Below are 17397 nucleotides of genomic sequence, written 5' to 3' on the forward strand. Positions count from 1 at the left end.
CTGGTATTGATTTTAAGGGGGACCCCCCACACCAAAAAAACGACTTGGGGTCCTTCCCAAAATCCATACCAGACTCTTATCTGAGTACGCAGGTCAGGAAAGGGGTCGGGGACAAGCGTTTTATTTTTGACACTTTTTTTTTTTTTTAAGTAGCAGCTCTGGCGTCTCTTTCGATTTCTTCTCCCCTCTCCGCCTCTTCTGCCTCCTCCGCTGGAGTCTTCTGCCGGTTCTTCTCCTCTCTCCGGGTCTTCTCCGCTGATGTCTTCTAGCCCTCTTCGGTTCTCCTCCCTCTGTGCGCTGTCTTCTGGCTCTTTTCTTCTTCTGATGTTGACTCGACTTTCTCTTCCGCTCTAATGCTAGGTGCGCAGTGTGCCACTATTTACATTGGCATGGGGTGGGGTCACCGGGTCACTGCTACTCTCCCAAGACATGGACAAGGCAGTCTCCAATTATGATCCTCCAAAAGCCTCAATCATCATGACCAACTTCAGGTATATGCGTTCATATGTATCCCATAATGTCAATCCAAATATAGATATGCAGAAAATGGCTCCAATATGGAAAAAGCCCCAGCCAGAGGAATTCAATATATATAAAAAAAAATTAAATAAAAAAACGACCTAAGTGTAGCAAAATAAAATATCGTTTTATGTAAATTCAATGAAATTTAAAATTTATGATAATAAATAGCAGTCCAAAATTAATACATAGGCTTCTGGAGGATCATAATTGGAGACTGCCTTGTCCATGTCTTGGGAGCGTAGCCGTTTGGTCCTTACATACCACATGTGCGAATCTGCCTGTTTGACCATTTGAGTATTCAGTGGTCCATCCCAGCTGGTAAGAATATATTAGCACTGGTGGAAGTATTGGTCACACACAAGAGAAGATTTTCCTCACTACGTGGTGTTTCTTCCTATATATTTCATGCTGCTACACAATAATACGTGATCGTTATTGGACTTTATTTGCGCTGCACCATTTTTGTATTTTATATAAAATAAGTTATAATTTTTTTTTTTTTAAAGCACCTCCGTCATCCCTCTATACAAAAGTTATTTGTAGCAAAAAATAAAAAAATTCAGATTTTGACACGTATGAAAAAAATAACAAAACTGCACGCGGTAAAACACATCTCTGGTCATATTTAAATTTTATTTTGATGCAAAAAGTAATTATTCTGACAGATCTCTTATCATTCGACAATCCACAATACCCATGTAAAGCCCCGTACACACGATCGGAAATCCCGCCAGCAAAAGTCCGATGAGAGCATTTGGTCGGAAATTCCGACCGTGTGTATGCTCCATCGGACTTTTGCTGGTGGAATTCCCGCCAGCAAAAGATTGAGAGCAGGTTCTCTATTTTTACGACGGAAAAAATTACGGTCGACTGTAGCAAATGCGACGCGCAAAATTCCTACGCATGCTCGGAAACAATTGGCCGCATGCTCGGAAGCATCAAACTTAATTTTCTCGGCTTGTCGTGGTGTGGTAGGTCACCGCGTTCTTGACGGTCGAAAGTTCAGAGAACTTTTGTGTGACCCGTGTGTATGCAAGCCAAGCTTGAGCAGAATTCTGGTGGAAAAACCATCCAAGTTTTTTCCAACGAAAACTCAGATCACATAACTCGCTGCTTAGAGTGTTCAGGTGTTCTGCTTCCCAAATGGAGAGAGTCATTTTATTATTATTATTTAAAGTGGAGGGCCACCCTGAAAAAAAAAATACATTAAAAATTAGAAAAAAATCAGAAAAAAAATAATTTTTTTTTTTTTAACTTACCAGAAATGCCTGTTGCTAGGCACATCGTCCTAATCTGCCTCTTCCTCCTCCGAGGAGATCTTCTGTCTTCTCTCCTCTGTGCGGCGTCTTCTGGGTAATGGGTCGCGCTGTGTTCTGGGAACTGTGTGTCCCAGAACACAGCGCGCCCCATTCACAAAGTGCTGCACGACTCGCGCATGCACAGTAGGAAACGGGCAGTGAAGCCGCAAGGCTCCACTGCATGTTTCCCTTAGCCAAAATGGCGGCGCCGGGACCCGAGAGCCGAGGGACAGGTCAGCCTCGGGCGGCCGACATCGCGGGTGCCCTGGACAGGTAAGTCTGCTTATTAAAAGTCAGCAGCTACAGTGTTTGCAGCTGCTGACTTTTGAATTCTTAATTTTTTTTAAACCGGCCCTTGTCTTTAAGGTACTTATATAGTGCTGTCAATTTACGCAGCACTTTACATATACATTGTACAGTCACATCGTTTTTATGATTTCCATTTAAATGTAGCGGCTCTGTTTACACAGTCTGCATTTTTGTGACTACGTGTTTAATGCCATTTCTCAATTGCTGATCTCCTGTATTTAATATCCAGTTATGCAACCTTTAAATTAATGTGTTTTGCCAGTAAAAGGGCCCACCCGATGTGTACAGAGAGACCCCGTTTGAACCTCGGCTGGATGTTTGTAATGCACGTTTTTGAACCCCCCCGACACCACGCCCCTCACATATTTTCAGTGCCACCTCCCTTTGCTGTGGGGCCTGAGCAGGAACTCTTAGGAGGTTGTTTAGCACTTTTCTAGCAGCAGTTGTAAAAAAAAAAAAAAAACAGCAAGTTTTGTGCATAAAAAAAAGTAAAATAAGGAGGGCAATGGTCTCAATATGAAGCTAATATTAAGAACATGGAGATATGGGGATATGACCTCAAACTAGCTGGAGGAAGAAGTTCAACACTAATCTTATTTTAAGAAAAGAGTAGTTGATGCTTGGAATAGACTCCCAGCAGAGGTCTGGCGTCTGTCAACAGTGAGTGAATTCAGACATGCTTGGGACACACGCAGATCTATACTTAAAAAAATAAAATAAAAAATGTGTGCGTTTAATATACAGTGCTTTGAAAAAGTATTCATACCCCTTGAAAGTTTCCACATTTTGTCATGTTACAACCAAAAAAAAACCCAGAAATGGTATTTTATGTGATAGACCAACACAAAGTGGCACATGATCGTGAAGTGGATCGGAAGTGATAAATGGTTTTCAAAAAAAATATCTGAAAAGTGTGTGTGGGAGGGGGGGGCATTTGTATTCAGCCCCCTTAGGCCTCTTTCACACTGACGTCCCGTTCAGGCCCGCCTGTCAGTTTTTCATGCGGACCTGAACGGGTGCTCCATAGAGCTCTATGGAGCGTCGGATGTCAGCGGTGACATGTCCGCTGACATCCGACCCACTCCGATCCGAAAAAGTGTAACGGAGGAAAAAGCTATTTTTCCATCCGTCTGCGGATCGGATCGGGTGACGACGGGCACTGCGGTCCGTCGTCATCCGATCTCCCATAGGGGAGAGCGGCGCTGTGACAGGTCCGTCCCTGCGCAGTGTGCAGAGACGGAGCTGTCATCTCCCTGCTCAGCGGGGATCGGCGGAGTGATCCCCGCTGAGCAAACGGATATCCACGGGGCGGATCAGAACTGATCCGCCCCGTGTGAAAGGACCCTTACTCTGATACTCTGATACCCCTAACTAAAATCTAGTGGAACCAATTGCCTTCAGAAGTCAATTAATTAGTAAACAGAGTCCACCTGTGTGTAATTTAATCTCAGTATAAATACAGCTATTCATTTAAATTCCACAATTATGAATTGGTAAGCTGCAATATCACATTTTTTGTTTTCGGGGGTTAGTACAACTTTAAGCCCTTGTACACACGGTCAGACATTCCGACAACCAAATCCGTCGGATTTTGTCCGAAACTGTTGCATACACACAACTGTCGGACAAGTTGTCAGAAAATCCGATCGTACTTAACGTGATGACGTTATTTAGTTAGGACGGGACTACATTCACGCTAGTAGCCAATAGCTTTGGTGTAGGAATTTGATCTGAGCATGTGTGGCACTTTGTCCGATCGGAATTCTCTATACATGATCAGACAAAGTCCGATCGAATCATGTTGTCGGAAAATTTTCTAGCCCAGCTGGAAAACTTGGTCCGTCTGATACTCAGACGGAAACAGTCCGATGGAGCCCCCACACTGTCGGATTATCCGACAACACGGTCCTATCGGACATTGTCCATCGGAATATCCGACCGCGTGTACAAGGGCTAAAAGAAAAGTACAGGGTTTAGTTTTTGTCCAGAATCGTACTTACCCAGCTGGATGCAGCATCGGTCCCTGCCGGCTCTAACACTGAGAACCGAGCGATCAAACACCACCAATCGCTCGAGTCTCTCAGAGTTGCCTGAGCAGAGAGCCGGTGACTGTCAGTCATCCGCTCTCTGCTCGGCCACCCCCCTGTGCTCACTGGTGCAATGGGCTGACTCAGGCTCTCAGCGGACATTTGTTTTATTTATGTACAGTGTTCCATGGCCACGTAATTGTCAGTTAAAGTAACGCAGTGCTGTATCACATAAAATGGCCTAGTAATGAAGGGGGGGAGGGGGGTAAACCTTCCGGAGGTCTGGTGGTTAAACAAGTAACCCCTTTACTGTCCAATGTGACCCATTAATATTTTGTGTCATTTGCAGATAAAAGTCGATGGGGACTGTGTTCTTCACATGCCGCTTTACAGAGATGAAGATTCCCAGAAAATGCTGCTCTTGGTGAACCCCAAGAAAAGAAACTCAGGTAGCTTTCACATAAGATGTGCGTGCAAACAACCATCATGACATCACAGCTTACACCATGACATCACCAGGGTCATCAGAACTAGTGTCTCCATTGGGCGATTTCCCCTTTTATTTCTCTTTTTTTTTTTTTTACTTTTGGTGATAATGGTCACCAGGACAAATAGAGAGGGTGAATTTCCCTAATGGGGACATAGGCAGCCAGAAAAACCTGACAGATGTTCTAACCCCTCTTCACTGTCCAAAAGTAAAAAAAAAAAGTTTTTCCTTCAGTTATACTTAAGGCCCCATGCGCACTGGGCATTTAGCCCGGTGCATGAGGCTCTGGCATTTAGGTGCAGGCGGAAGGCACAGGCGCACCGTCCAGCCCATTAAATTCTATGAGAGACGCGTGATTGGTCACGGACAAATGCCCGGAACTTAAAGTAAACATCTGGGCTAAATTTATGTGTTCTTAAACCAGCTCCCATCCAAATTGTATGTCCTATACTAACTAGCCTGTAGAGGGAAGATGTCTATACTTGCCTGTTTCTTAGGACGCTCCAGTCCAGTCATGGCTCCCAGCGCTGGCTTCAGGGGAGAGCAGCTGCAATGCCTGAGTGGTGACGTCACCCATAGAGCTACTATGGGGCATCTGTTGTCGGCTGAAACCGGCAGCTGGGAGACCAGACCGGAGTGCCCTGAGAATAGGTAAGTATAGACATCTTTCCTCTACAGCAGAGGAGTAAACCATGCCCCATTATTGGTATTAGTGGGAGGAAATATTTTCATTGTTGGTGTCAGTGGAAGGAATAGTGCCCCATCATTGGTATCAGTGGTAGAAATAGTGCCCCATTATTGGTGTCAGTAGGAGAAATAGTGTCCCATCATTGGTGTCAGTGGGAGGAATAGTGCCCCATCCTTGGTATCGGTGGGAGGAATAGTTCCCCATCATTGGACTCAGGGGGAGGAATAGTGCCTTATCATTGGTGTCAGTGAGAGGAATGGTGCCCCATCATTGGTATCAATGGGAGGAATAGTGCCCCGTTATTGGTCTCAGGGGAAGGAATAGTGCCCCATCATTGGTATCGGTGGGAGGAATAGTTCCCCATCCTTTGTATCAGTGGGAGGAATAGTGCCCCATTATTGGACTCAGGGGAAGGAATAGTGCCCTATCATTGGTGTCAGTCAGAGGAATGGTGCCCCATCATTGGTATCAATGGGAGGAATAGTGCCCCGTTATTGGTCTCAGGGGAAGCAATAGTGCCCTATCATTGGTGTCAGTAGGAGGAATGGTGCCCCATCCTTTGTATCAGTTGATGGAATAGTGCCCCATCATTGGTGTTGGTGGGAGGAATAGTGCCCCATCATTGGTGTTGGTGGGAGGAATAGTGCCCCATCATTGCTGTCAGTGGGAGGAATAGTGCCCCATCATTGCTGTCAGTGGGAGGAATAGTGTCCCATTATTGGTGTGAGTGGAAGGAATAGTGCCCCATTGTTGGTATTAGCAGGAAGAATAGTACCCCATCCTTGGTATCGGGGAAGTAATAATGCACCACCATTGGTGTCGGTAGGAGGAATTGTGCCCCCTTGTTGATGTCACTGGAAGTAGTTGTGCTCCGGGGGGGCCAGATATAGGCAGGCAAAGGGCCGCAGTTTGGAGACCACTGGTCTACAGGCTAGTTTATATGGGACTTAGAATGGGGGTGGGAACTGGTTTATAAAGTGGAGGGCCACCCTAAAAAACAAAATTACATTGAAATCAGAAAAAAATAAATTAGATTTTTTTTTTTCTTTTAACTTACCAGAAATGGTTGTTGCTAGGCAGATCGTCCTAATCTGCCACTTCCTACACCGCAGTGATCTCCAGTCTTCTCGACCTCACGTTGTCTTTTGGGGAATGAGGCGCCCCATTCACAAAGCGCTGTGCGACTCGCGCATGTGCAGCAGGAAACAGGCAGTGAAGCTGCAAAGCTCCTCTGCTTGCTTCTCTTAGTACCAATGGCGGCGCTGAGATCGGAGGGACGGGTCGGCCTTGTGCGGCCGACATCGCGGGCACCCTGGACAGGTAAGTGTGCTTATTAAAAGTCAGCCGCTACAGTGTTTGTAGCGGCTGACTTTAAAAAAAAAAATTTCAGCTGGTCCTTCCCTTTTAAGATTAGAGAGGTTTCTCCCGGACTTCCACTTCAAGTCTGCATTGCAGGCATCCGTCATGAGCACATACAGCCCTAAACGTTGCTAGAACTTGGTACACCGTCCAGCCCCATCCAGCTGTCAGCCTCCCATAGAGTTTAATAGGATGCTGGCAGCAGGTCTGGATGGTGCACCTGTGCCTTCTGCCCACACCTAAACGCCAGAGCCTCCTGCCCCTGGGCTAAACACCCTGTGTGCATGGCGCCTTAATTGATTTTTTACTGATTAAATTATTATACCCAAAGATTATTTTATGACACCCATGAGTTCTTGCTTCTAAATAAAATCATTCCAACATAATTTTGCCTTGGGTAAAGTCCTTTTGCGAATCCTGTGATATGTTGTACTATACACTATATTGTCAAAAGTATTGGGACACCTGCCTTTACACACACATGAAATTTAATCCGTAGGGTTAAATGTTGAGTTGGCCCACCCTTTGCAGCTATAACATCTTTAACCCTTCTTGGAAGGCTGTCCACCAGGTTTAGGAGTGTGTCTATGGGAATGTTTGACCATTCTTCCAGAAGCGCATATGTGAGGTCAGGCACTGATGTTGGAGTAGAAGGTCCGGCTCGCAGTCTCCGCTCTAATTCATCCCAAAGGTGCTCTATCGGGTTGAGGTCAGGACTCTTTGCAGGCCAGTCAGGTTCCTCCACCCGAAACTTGCTCATCCATGTCTTTATGGACCTTGCTTTGTGCACTGGTCCAAATCATTTGGTGGAGGGGGGATTATGGTGTGGGGTTGTTTTTCAGGGGTTGGGTTTGGCCAGTGAAGGGAACTCTTAAGGTGTCGGGATACCAAGACATTTTGGACAATTTCATGTTCCCAACTATGTGGGAACAGTTTGGGGATGGCCCTTTCCTGTTCCAACATGACTGCTCACCAGTGCACAAAGCAAGGTCCATAACGACATAGATGGGTGAGTTTGGGGTGGAGGAAGTTGACTGACCTCAACCCAATAGAACACCTTTGACCCATGAATTGGAGCGGAGACAGTTAACCAGGCCTTCTCATCCAACATTAGTGCCTGACGTCAAAAGGCGCTTCTGGAAGAATGGTCAAACGTTCCCATGGACACGCTCCTAAACCTTGTGGACGGCCTTCCCAGCAGACTTGAAGCCGTTATATCTGCAAAGGGTGGGCCAACACAATATTGAACCCTACGGACTAAGACTGGGATGCCATCAAAGTTCATGTGCGTGTAAAGGCAGGTGTCCCAATACATTTGACAATATCGTGTATTTGTAGTGTACTAGCTCTGCCTTTCTCTGCAAACAATTTGTCCAGTCTTAGTGTGTGAGCTGTTGTGCTTGTTTTTCCAGTTGTGGCGGTGTCTTTGAATGGCAGATGGTGGGGTGTAGATGACGTCTTGCAGTCATGTGTTCCCATCCAGGAGGGTCTTCAGCAGGTGAGTGCTGTGTAGTCCTTTGCTCGAGCCAGAGCAGAAGTAAAGGACCACATTTCTTTTTTTTTTTACTTCACCATTTACCGTCTTCTATCATGAGAACTGAAGGAAAGGGAAAGCAGATATTTCTTACTCCACAGTAAAAAACGTAAAATTGGCTGTAATTTCCTTGCTCTGGGCTGTGAATATTTAAATGGAATTCCAGACAAAAGGAAACGTTCTTTCACTTCCTTAACTGTTGGCACTCAAGGCTACGGTATGAGCTAAATCTCCTTTCTCTGGAGAGTCTTCCCCATATACAGTATTCTGTTGGAGGATCTGCTCCGGAGCCAGAGAAATTGTCATCGGCATCAAGTGTATATACAAAGAGTTTTACCGAAAGTAATGCAAAAAGTGCGCATAACTTTTATTTATTTTTTTTTTTTATTAAAGTGGTTCTAAAGGCAAAATGTTTTATTTATTTGTTTATTTTTTACTGCATTCTGTGCATTAAGGCAAAAAACGCTCCACTACCTTGTCCTAGACCTCCCCTGCCCACCCCTAAACACTTAGCTGGCTACTCTCACCGCTCCAGCGTTGTCCCAGCTGCAGCATTGCTTCTCCACTTCCCGAAATCACAAGAAGGCACAGGCAACCATAGGCCCCCTGCTGCTGCTCAGTCAGACTTCTGTGAACCGGGAGTCGGGGCCTGGCTTACAGGCGCTGTGTGTGTGTGTCTATGGGCGCACACAACCCGTCTCTGGACCATGCCCGCATAGGTGTACACCCTTAGCGTATGGCTTGCTGAGTGGGCACCCGGAGGAAGGAGGAGTGGATAGCACTGGCAGGGGTCTCTAGAAAAGGAGGTAAGGGACTGATCTGTGCAATGTTATTGCACAGAGCAGGTAGGTATAATATATTTTTTTAATTTGAAGCAGGGTGGATATAAATCAATGATTTAAAAAAAAAAAAATCCCAAAAATCTATTTTTTTTTTATTTAAATCTGATTTTTTTTTAATTTAAATCTGTTTTTTTTTTTATTTAAATAGATTTTTCATTTTTTTTTTAAATAGATTTTTTATTTTTTTTAATCAAATTTCTTTCGACCACTTAAGCCCCGGATCATTTGGCTGGCCAAAGACCAGAGCACTTTTTGTGATTCGCCACTGCATTGCTTTAACTGACATTTGCGCAGTCGTGCGACGTGGCTACCAAACAAAATTGACGTCCTTATTTTTTTTCCACAAATAGAGCTTTCTTTTGGTGGTATTTGATCACCTCTGCGGTTTTTATTTTTTGCGCTATAAACAAAAAAAAGAGGGACAATTTTGAAAAAAAAACATTTTTTTTTAACTTTTTGCTATAATAAATATCCCCAAAAAATCTTTAAAAAAAAGTATTTTCCTCAGTTTAGGCTGATACGTATTCTTCTACATATTTTTGGTTAAAAAAATCTCAACAAGCGTCTATTGATTGGTTTGCACAATAAGTGTCTACAAACTACGGGATAGTTTTATGGCATTTTTATTGATTTTTTTTTTTTTGCTAGTAATGGCAGCAATCAGTGATTTTATATTAACATTATGGCGGACACGTCGGACAATTTTGGCGCAATTTCGGGTCCATTCACATTTATACAGCGATCAGTGCAATTAAAAATGCATTGATTAATGTGTAAATGTGACTGGCCGTGAAGGGGTTAACCACTAGGTGGCGCTGTAGGGGTTAAGTGTGTCCTAGGGAGTGATTCTAACTGTGGGGGGGAGGGGCTGTGTGTGACACGTCACTGACAGATGTCATTAGGCAGAACGGGGAGATGCTTGTTTACATTAGCATTTCCCCATTCTTCTTTACCGTGAGACGATCACGGGTATCCCCGTGGACATCGAGTCCGCGATCACAGTCACGGAGCTTCCGGTGGGCGGGCACGTGCGCCCGCAAGCTGCCTCTTAAAGGGCCAAGTACAGGTACGTTAATCTGCCTGTACGTGCCCTTCTGCCGCAGTATATCTGCGCGAGGCGGTCGGGGAGTGGTTAATAAAATGCTTTTGGAGTAAAAATCTATCCAAAGACAGTTTTCTGTTTAAGATACCTTAATAATTTAGTTTATTCAGCATGAAATGGAGCTTAGTTATGTAGAATGATACTGTATATTCTGCAATATTTACTTTTTTTGGTAAACTCATTCAATGAATCCAAGCTGAGATAACATGCACTGCATTGATGCATTCACACAATTTCACATTAACCATGAGATAAACCTTCAGGAATGTTTCTTTATCGGATTGTTTTGCGAATCTATGTACACTACAAACTGTATGATTGAATCGGTTCTGATATCGCTGTTTTACTAACCTAACAGCTTATTATTCTAAATAGGAAACCTTCACCAGTTTGAAAATATTAAAAGTTCTAACTACCAGCAAGGATAAGTCCTTACATTTAAAGAGCCCCTGTCATTTCAGATCCATCATGGCAGTGCCTGTTAGCGACATCCACTCACCTGCTGCCGCCACGTCCCTCAACCTTGTGTCACTGCCGTATCACCAGCCGTCCCATTAAAGTGAATGGGACTGTCGGCGAGTCACCAGGGGGTCAGAGGAGGAGCCGCTGCAGGACAGAGATAACAGTTGCTCTTTAAAAATTATGATTTAAATCAGGTTGATTTAAATCAAGCCTTTTTACTAGTGATTTAAATCCATGATTTAAATTGTAATTTAAATCTACTTGATTTAAATCAAATCCACCCTGTTTTAAAGCAAAAAAAACCCCAAAATTTTAATTTCACTTTAACTTACAGTAAATAGGTGTCAGGAACCATAAACCAGATGGAGACAGAAAATTCAGTTCAAATCACACCTTTTAATAAAATAGCAAAAAATAACACAGTTCATCAACATAGTCAAAAACTGAAGCCAGGATTTTGATGCCAGAATATAGAGGTCATCAGACGAGCCGGGGTCAGAAAGCCAGAAGTCAGCGTAGTTAGGAGCAAAAACAGGATCAGGTATCAGAAGAGAGGTCAGCCAGGCCAAGTCATACACAGGAACACACTGGAAATCATAGACCACACAATGAGCAAATCTGTTTAAGGCTGGGTTCACACTGCTGCGGCAGAGAGAACCCGGATGTGATTCGCACCGCACTGCAGTGCAAATCACATCCGATCTCTTGTGCGATACGAGTTCAGCCATACAGATAGTATGGCTGAATTCGCATTGCACCCGGCCCAAACTCGCACAGGACCCTTTTTTTGGTCCGCAGCAGAATTGGATCGCATGGGTGTTCACACCATGCGATCCGATTCCTGTGCGAGTGTGCAGATCGCACTGCGATATGCGAACTGATCTGGGGTTGTCATTAACTTTTCACTGACACTCCCAGCCGTTCGCAGAGGGCAGTGTGAACTGCCGCTGGGAGGCATGCGATGCGGGAACCCGCAGCGGATTTGCGGCGTTCCCGCATCGCTGCAATGTGAACCCAGCCTAAATAGTGAAAAGGGATGACTGTAGTCTGGACTAAAGATGGCAGGTAATGGTAATCAGGTGAGTCACTGTGGAAATGAGTGGCTCGTAATTTGCAGACAGCTGAGCAGCCTCTGTGCACTGAAAGAAAAGAGCTGCTTGAAAATGACAGGAGCCCAGCCCTGACAATAGGTCATTCAAATTTCATAAGTTTTTAGAGTAACTCATCCTCTATAGTAATTCTTTTTCATTGCAGATAAATAATGGATTCCAAGCAGAAGCAACGTGTCATCATTAAGAGATAGAAGAATAGTGGTGCACTGTACATAAAAGATAAAATGCTAAAAGGTACTAATAAAATGAGATCACAGTAAAATATGATATACAAGGCAGATGCTGGCAATTGTCAGACTAAAAACGTGCAGACAATGCCAAAAAAGCCAAATGTGGGCTAATAGTAAACAAATGATAAACTCAAGCTAGATGTGCAAGACAAGTGCTAACAATTACCAGTCTTAGGTACTTGAAACAAAGTGCTTATCTCCCAAGTGAAAATGGATAATAGGTTAATAGAAAAGGATATCAAATCATACATGTGTATATATATATAAATAAATAAAAGTTCATATAAAAGCATATATCAAAATGTCCATAAATGCTTCCTTCGACAAAAATATATATAGTGCAATATATAGTGGTTCTGTAAACCCAGAAAATTAAAGTGCTGGTGCTGGTAAACCAAATGCTGTAAAGTGCTGCTAGTGGTGGATGACCCGTGCGATCCATCGTGCTGATTAGATATATGGGTGTTCCCTTACCTTACTGCTGTAAGGTAACAGCATAAAAATATGTGTCTTGTGGGTCCTTGGTGACCGTCCTAGCGAGGTAGCCCAGGTCCTTGTTGGTATAGCTATCCTGCCTACAGTCAGCGTAGGTGTCCCCTTTAAGAATGACCTTAAGGTATCCGGGATGGATGGGTCTCGCCAGTGTACCATAGGTGGAGATTAAAAACAGGAGGGATGCCCCATAGTGTAGTATATTACAGCGTATTTATTGATTAAAAAAAAGTAGACAGGTACTCGCATCAACATAAAAGCAATCAGGCAATGTAAAAACGAGCAGCGAGCTCGATCGGTGTCACAGTCCCGAGGCGTGTTCATCACGATCACGTGACTTCATTATTCATGATGAATGATGGAGGGGAGCAGAATGTCCAAAATCAACAGAAGGCTTATGGCGATAATATCATTGACAACAGTCACCAATTAGAAGACATTGGTCTTGCCAATGGTGCCATCTCTGTAAACATTCTGTAGCCTTATGTGGATGTCAGACATTCTGCACCCCTCCTTCATCATGAATTCAATGACGGCATGTTGCTTCTGCTTGCAATTCATTATTTACCTGCAGTGAAAAAGAGTTACTATAGAGCATTGGTGCTTAGTCTGTGGCCCTCCAGCTGTTACGGAACTATAAATCCCATCATGCCTCTGCCTTTTGGGGTCATGCTTGTTTAACTGACAGCATGGGACTAGTAGTTCCGAAACAGCTGAAGGGCCACAGGTTGAGCACCCATGCTCTAGAGGAAGAGTTACTCAAACAACACGGGAAATTTGAACAACCTATGTAAGTCGGAAAAAAAGTTGTGTCCACTTTTGCATTACTTTCAGTACTGCCCTCAAATATATGGAGGAAACTCGGCTCACATTTGTGTCCTGGGTGCTACTTCCCAGGGAGACAGCATAAAAAAGAAGTGCTTTAAATATATAGTGTGTGCGACTTTTCTGAATTCTAAACTGACATGTTTAACCACTTTCAGACCGGACCAATTTGCTGGTCAAAGACCAGACCACTTTTTGCGATTCGGCACTGCGTCGCTTTAACTGACAATTGCGCGGTCGTGCGACGTGGCTTCCAAACAAAATTGACGTCCTTTTTTTCCCACAAATAGAGCTTTCTTTTGGTGGTATTTGATCACCCCTGCGGTTTTTATTTTTTGCACTATAAACAAAAATAGAGCGACAATTTTGAAAAAAACGCATTATTTTTTACTTTTTGTTATAATAAATATCCCCCAAAAATATATAAAAAAACATTTTTTTCCCTCAGTTTAGGCCGATACGTATTCTTCTATATATTTTTGGTAAAAAAAATCGCAATAAGCGATTATTGATTGGTTTGCGCAAAAGTTATAGCGTTTACAAAATAGGGATAGTTTTATAGCATTTTTATTAATAATTTTTTATTATTTTTTTTTTTACTAGTAATGGCAGTGATCAGCGATTTTTATTGTGACTGCGACATTGTGGGGGACCCATCGGACATTTTTGACACATTTTTGGGACCATTGTCATTTATACAGTAATCACTGCTATATAAATGCAGTGATTCCTGTGTAAATGACACTGGCAGTGAAAGGGTTAACCAGTGGGTGGCAGTGTAGGGGTTAAGTGTTCCTAGGGGAGTGTTACTAACTGTGGGGGGGTTGGGTTTCATTTAGTGTACACTGATCTCTGCTCCAATCACATGGAGCAGAGATCAGCATCACTAGTTGCTAGGCAGAATAGACAAATGTTGTTTACACAGCATTTGCTCTATTCGGCCGCTCCGTGAGACGATCGCGGGGATGCCCGCGGCGATCGAGTCCGCGGGTCCCGCGACCGGACTCACGGGGGGTCCCGACCAGCGCGGGAGCGCGCCGCCGCCGCCGCGCTCCCGATGGCAGGGCAGCATCGAATATTGGACGTACCTGTACGCCAATATGCCTGCCCGTGCCATTCTGTCGACGTACATCGTCGTGCGCTGGTCGGGAAGTGGTTAATGTGATTGTAGCCGTATTAGTGCAATTGTGACAGAGAAAATTGAGCTTGTCCTGAAAAATTGTATGTTGGTGCAAATAAAAAAACTGACATATAAAAGTCAGACTTCCCTTACTAACTTGTGGGTATAAAAATACATTTCATCTATACCCATGAAATCGCAGCCTTCTCTAGACCTGTGTGGGTTTGTTATTTACTGACCCCATGCACACTGGGCGTTTTTGCCCCATTGCACCATCCAGCCACGCTGCAGACAGCCTGTCAAGCTCTATGAGAGGCTGACCGCTGCGGCAGCTGGAAGGGGATGGATGGTGCCCCTAGTGGCAGGGGCATACTTACAGGGGTCGCAATTGTCCTTTTATTTTAAAGAGAAAACAGAAATTGTTGGAAAAAACATTTCATCAGTGGAGGCGGAAGAAACATGCCCACCATATGCAGGGACCCGCTTCTTGGTATTTTATCCGGTGACTCCAGAAGATATCAAAATCATTCTCAAATCTCTCAATGCCTCTTCCTCATCACTTGATCCCTGCATTGCGCAGTTGGTGAAGGACTCCTCAGATGCTCTGGAGCCTATTGTCATTGTCATTGTCAGCATGTCTTTTGCTACTGGTGTCGTTCCATGTATTCTGAAGCAGGCGGTGGTTATACCCCTGCTAAAGAAAGCTAACGTGGAGCGCACCACGTTGAGCAACAATCGCCCTATTTCCACCCTTCCGTTTTTGGCAAAAATCACGGAGCGAGCTGCGATATGGCAATTTCAACCTCACCTGGAGTCTAATAAAATTTTTGATGACTTCCAGTCAGGATTTCGTCCTGGGAGAGGTACGGAAAGAGCCCCGGTAAAAGTGCAGGACGACTTACTCTGGGCCTTGGATGAGAATGAAACTTCGACCTTGGTACTTCTGGATCTGTTGGCATCTTTTGATACCATCGACCACTCTATACTTGTGGATCGGTTGGAGATGGTGGCGGGAATGGATGGCATAGCTCTGGCATGTGTAGCCTCGTTCCTGTGAGACAGGGTTCAGAGGGTAAAGTTGGGACCATTTTATTCCGCTGATAGCTCCCTGTCTTGCGGGGTCCCACAAGGATCGGCTTTATCTCCTATCCTTTTTAACATCTATATGAGGCCGCTGCTGTATATCATTCGCTGACACAATCTCCCGTTCCATGTCTACGCTGACAACACCCAAAACTACTTCAAATTATCCAAGAAAGGGGATTATCAGGTGATGCTGGCCTCCTGTCTATAGGAAATCCAATACTGGATGGGTACCAATTATCTAAAACAAAATGACACCAAAACTGAATGCATCATCTTCAGTAACCAGGTGTATTCCTGGCCGGAATCTTTCAAACCTTTTCCGATTCCGGACACTCTTTGACTCTAGGTTGAACTTGCACCCTCAGGTAAATCAGGTGGTGAGTTCATGCCACTTCTACCTGAGACTCCTGAGGTCCACTTTTCGCTATATTGCAGACTCTGACAAGATCGCCATGGTCAATGCCATTATCAGCAGTCGATTGGACTACTGTAATGCCCTGTATCTGGGTCTGCCTGCTTGTACCATATACAAGCTCCAGTTGATTCAGAACGCCGCAGCAAGGTTACTGACAGGTGTTGTTCGTCGTGACCTCATCACTCCATCCCTTAGAGCCCTGCATTGGCTGCCCGTGAAAGAACGGGGTTGTGTTCAAAACTGGATGTCTTGTCCATAAGGCATTACACGGACGTGGTCCAGAGTATCTGAAGGAAAAATTTGTCAAGTATGTGCCTACCCGATTCTTGAGATCGGCAAACTTTTTTTTAAAAAAAACATGCGGCGGGAGAACGAGTGAAGTACAAGGAGCTGAATTTTGGAACTCCTTGCCTCTGAAACTGAGACTTGAGAATTACTTTTTGAAATTCCGAAAGAAATTGAAAACCTTACTTTTTGTACATACTTTTGGAGTCACCTAATTTTAAAGTGGTAGTAAAGTAATTTTTTAAACTTTTACCTACAGGTAAGCCTATAATAAGGCTTACCTGTAGGTAAAAAAAAAAAATCTCCTAAACTTGTACGGTTTAGGAGATATTCCCCTCACAATGCGCCGCTGACTACAGCACCGCATGCTCACAGGGGATTCTCGGCTGAAAGTCCGGCAGACGCCGGACCCTACTGGAAAGAAATCTCCCGCACGCATGCGCGGGAGTGACGATATCGCGGCTCCGGCCACTCATAGCGATGGAGCCCCACAATACCCGGAAGACACGCCGAGGGAACGTGTCAGCTCCCTCGACGTGTATCGGGGAGATGTCGGGACCTCATTCTAAGGTATTTCATAATGAGCTAGTATGCAGTGCATACTAGCTCATTATGCCTTTTCCTTTGCAGGTCAAAAAAAAAAAAACTTCAGCGGGTTTACTCCCACTTTAATTTGGGGTGTGTTGGACAGACTCCCTGGCTTTTATTTTGTATGTTGCCCTGTTGGTATGTTGGTTCTCTTAAGGTCTTTTAATGTCAATGTCTTTTGTGCATCAAGGCCTTCGGGTAAGACTGCGAAGGTTAAGCATTTTAATAAATAATTGTGACTCAGGCCCCATGCTTCTCCCTGTACACATGGATAGGAGGAGCGGCGGGGCGACTGCATATAGAGCAACCTATCTGTTAATTTTCCTCCTGTAGCTGCTGACTGCCTTCTTCTTCTCCTCCTCCCTTCTGCAGGCAGGATCAATTCCTCTATATGCAGCTGCCCCCTTCGCTCCTCCTATCCATCCTTTTTGTGCGCCCCCCCTCTCCCGCTCGCTGCTGCGGGGGATGCTGTCGGAATGGAGAGCATAGAAGGGGACAGTAAATGTGTCATTTATCGGCCCCTTACTGTTCTTAATGAATAGAGTTAGTGATTTGTACTGATCACTGTCTCTGTTCATTTATATCTGAGGAATATTAAATTTGAAGACACTCTT

At 44.4% G+C, this 17397-nt stretch overlaps 1 protein-coding gene across 2 annotated transcripts in view; it reads left to right on the forward strand.

The window, feature by feature from the left end:
• LOC143963576 (protein FAM169B-like) overlaps positions 1-17397 on the forward strand; it is an 89605-nt gene that overhangs the window by 39651 nt on the left and 32557 nt on the right. For both annotated transcript variants that reach the window (XM_077473257.1, XM_077473258.1), the window contains exons 4-5: positions 4506-4605; positions 8103-8188. In XM_077473257.1, the coding sequence (XP_077329383.1) occupies positions 4506-4605; positions 8103-8188 (186 nt within the window). The remainder of the gene's footprint in view (positions 1-4505; positions 4606-8102; positions 8189-17397) is intronic.

Source organism: Lithobates pipiens, unplaced genomic scaffold (genome assembly GCF_037356315.1).
Source record: "Lithobates pipiens isolate NorthernLeopardFrog02 unplaced genomic scaffold, aLitPip1_a1.2 Scaffold_8, whole genome shotgun sequence".
Lineage (NCBI taxonomy): Eukaryota > Metazoa > Chordata > Amphibia > Anura > Ranidae > Lithobates > Lithobates pipiens.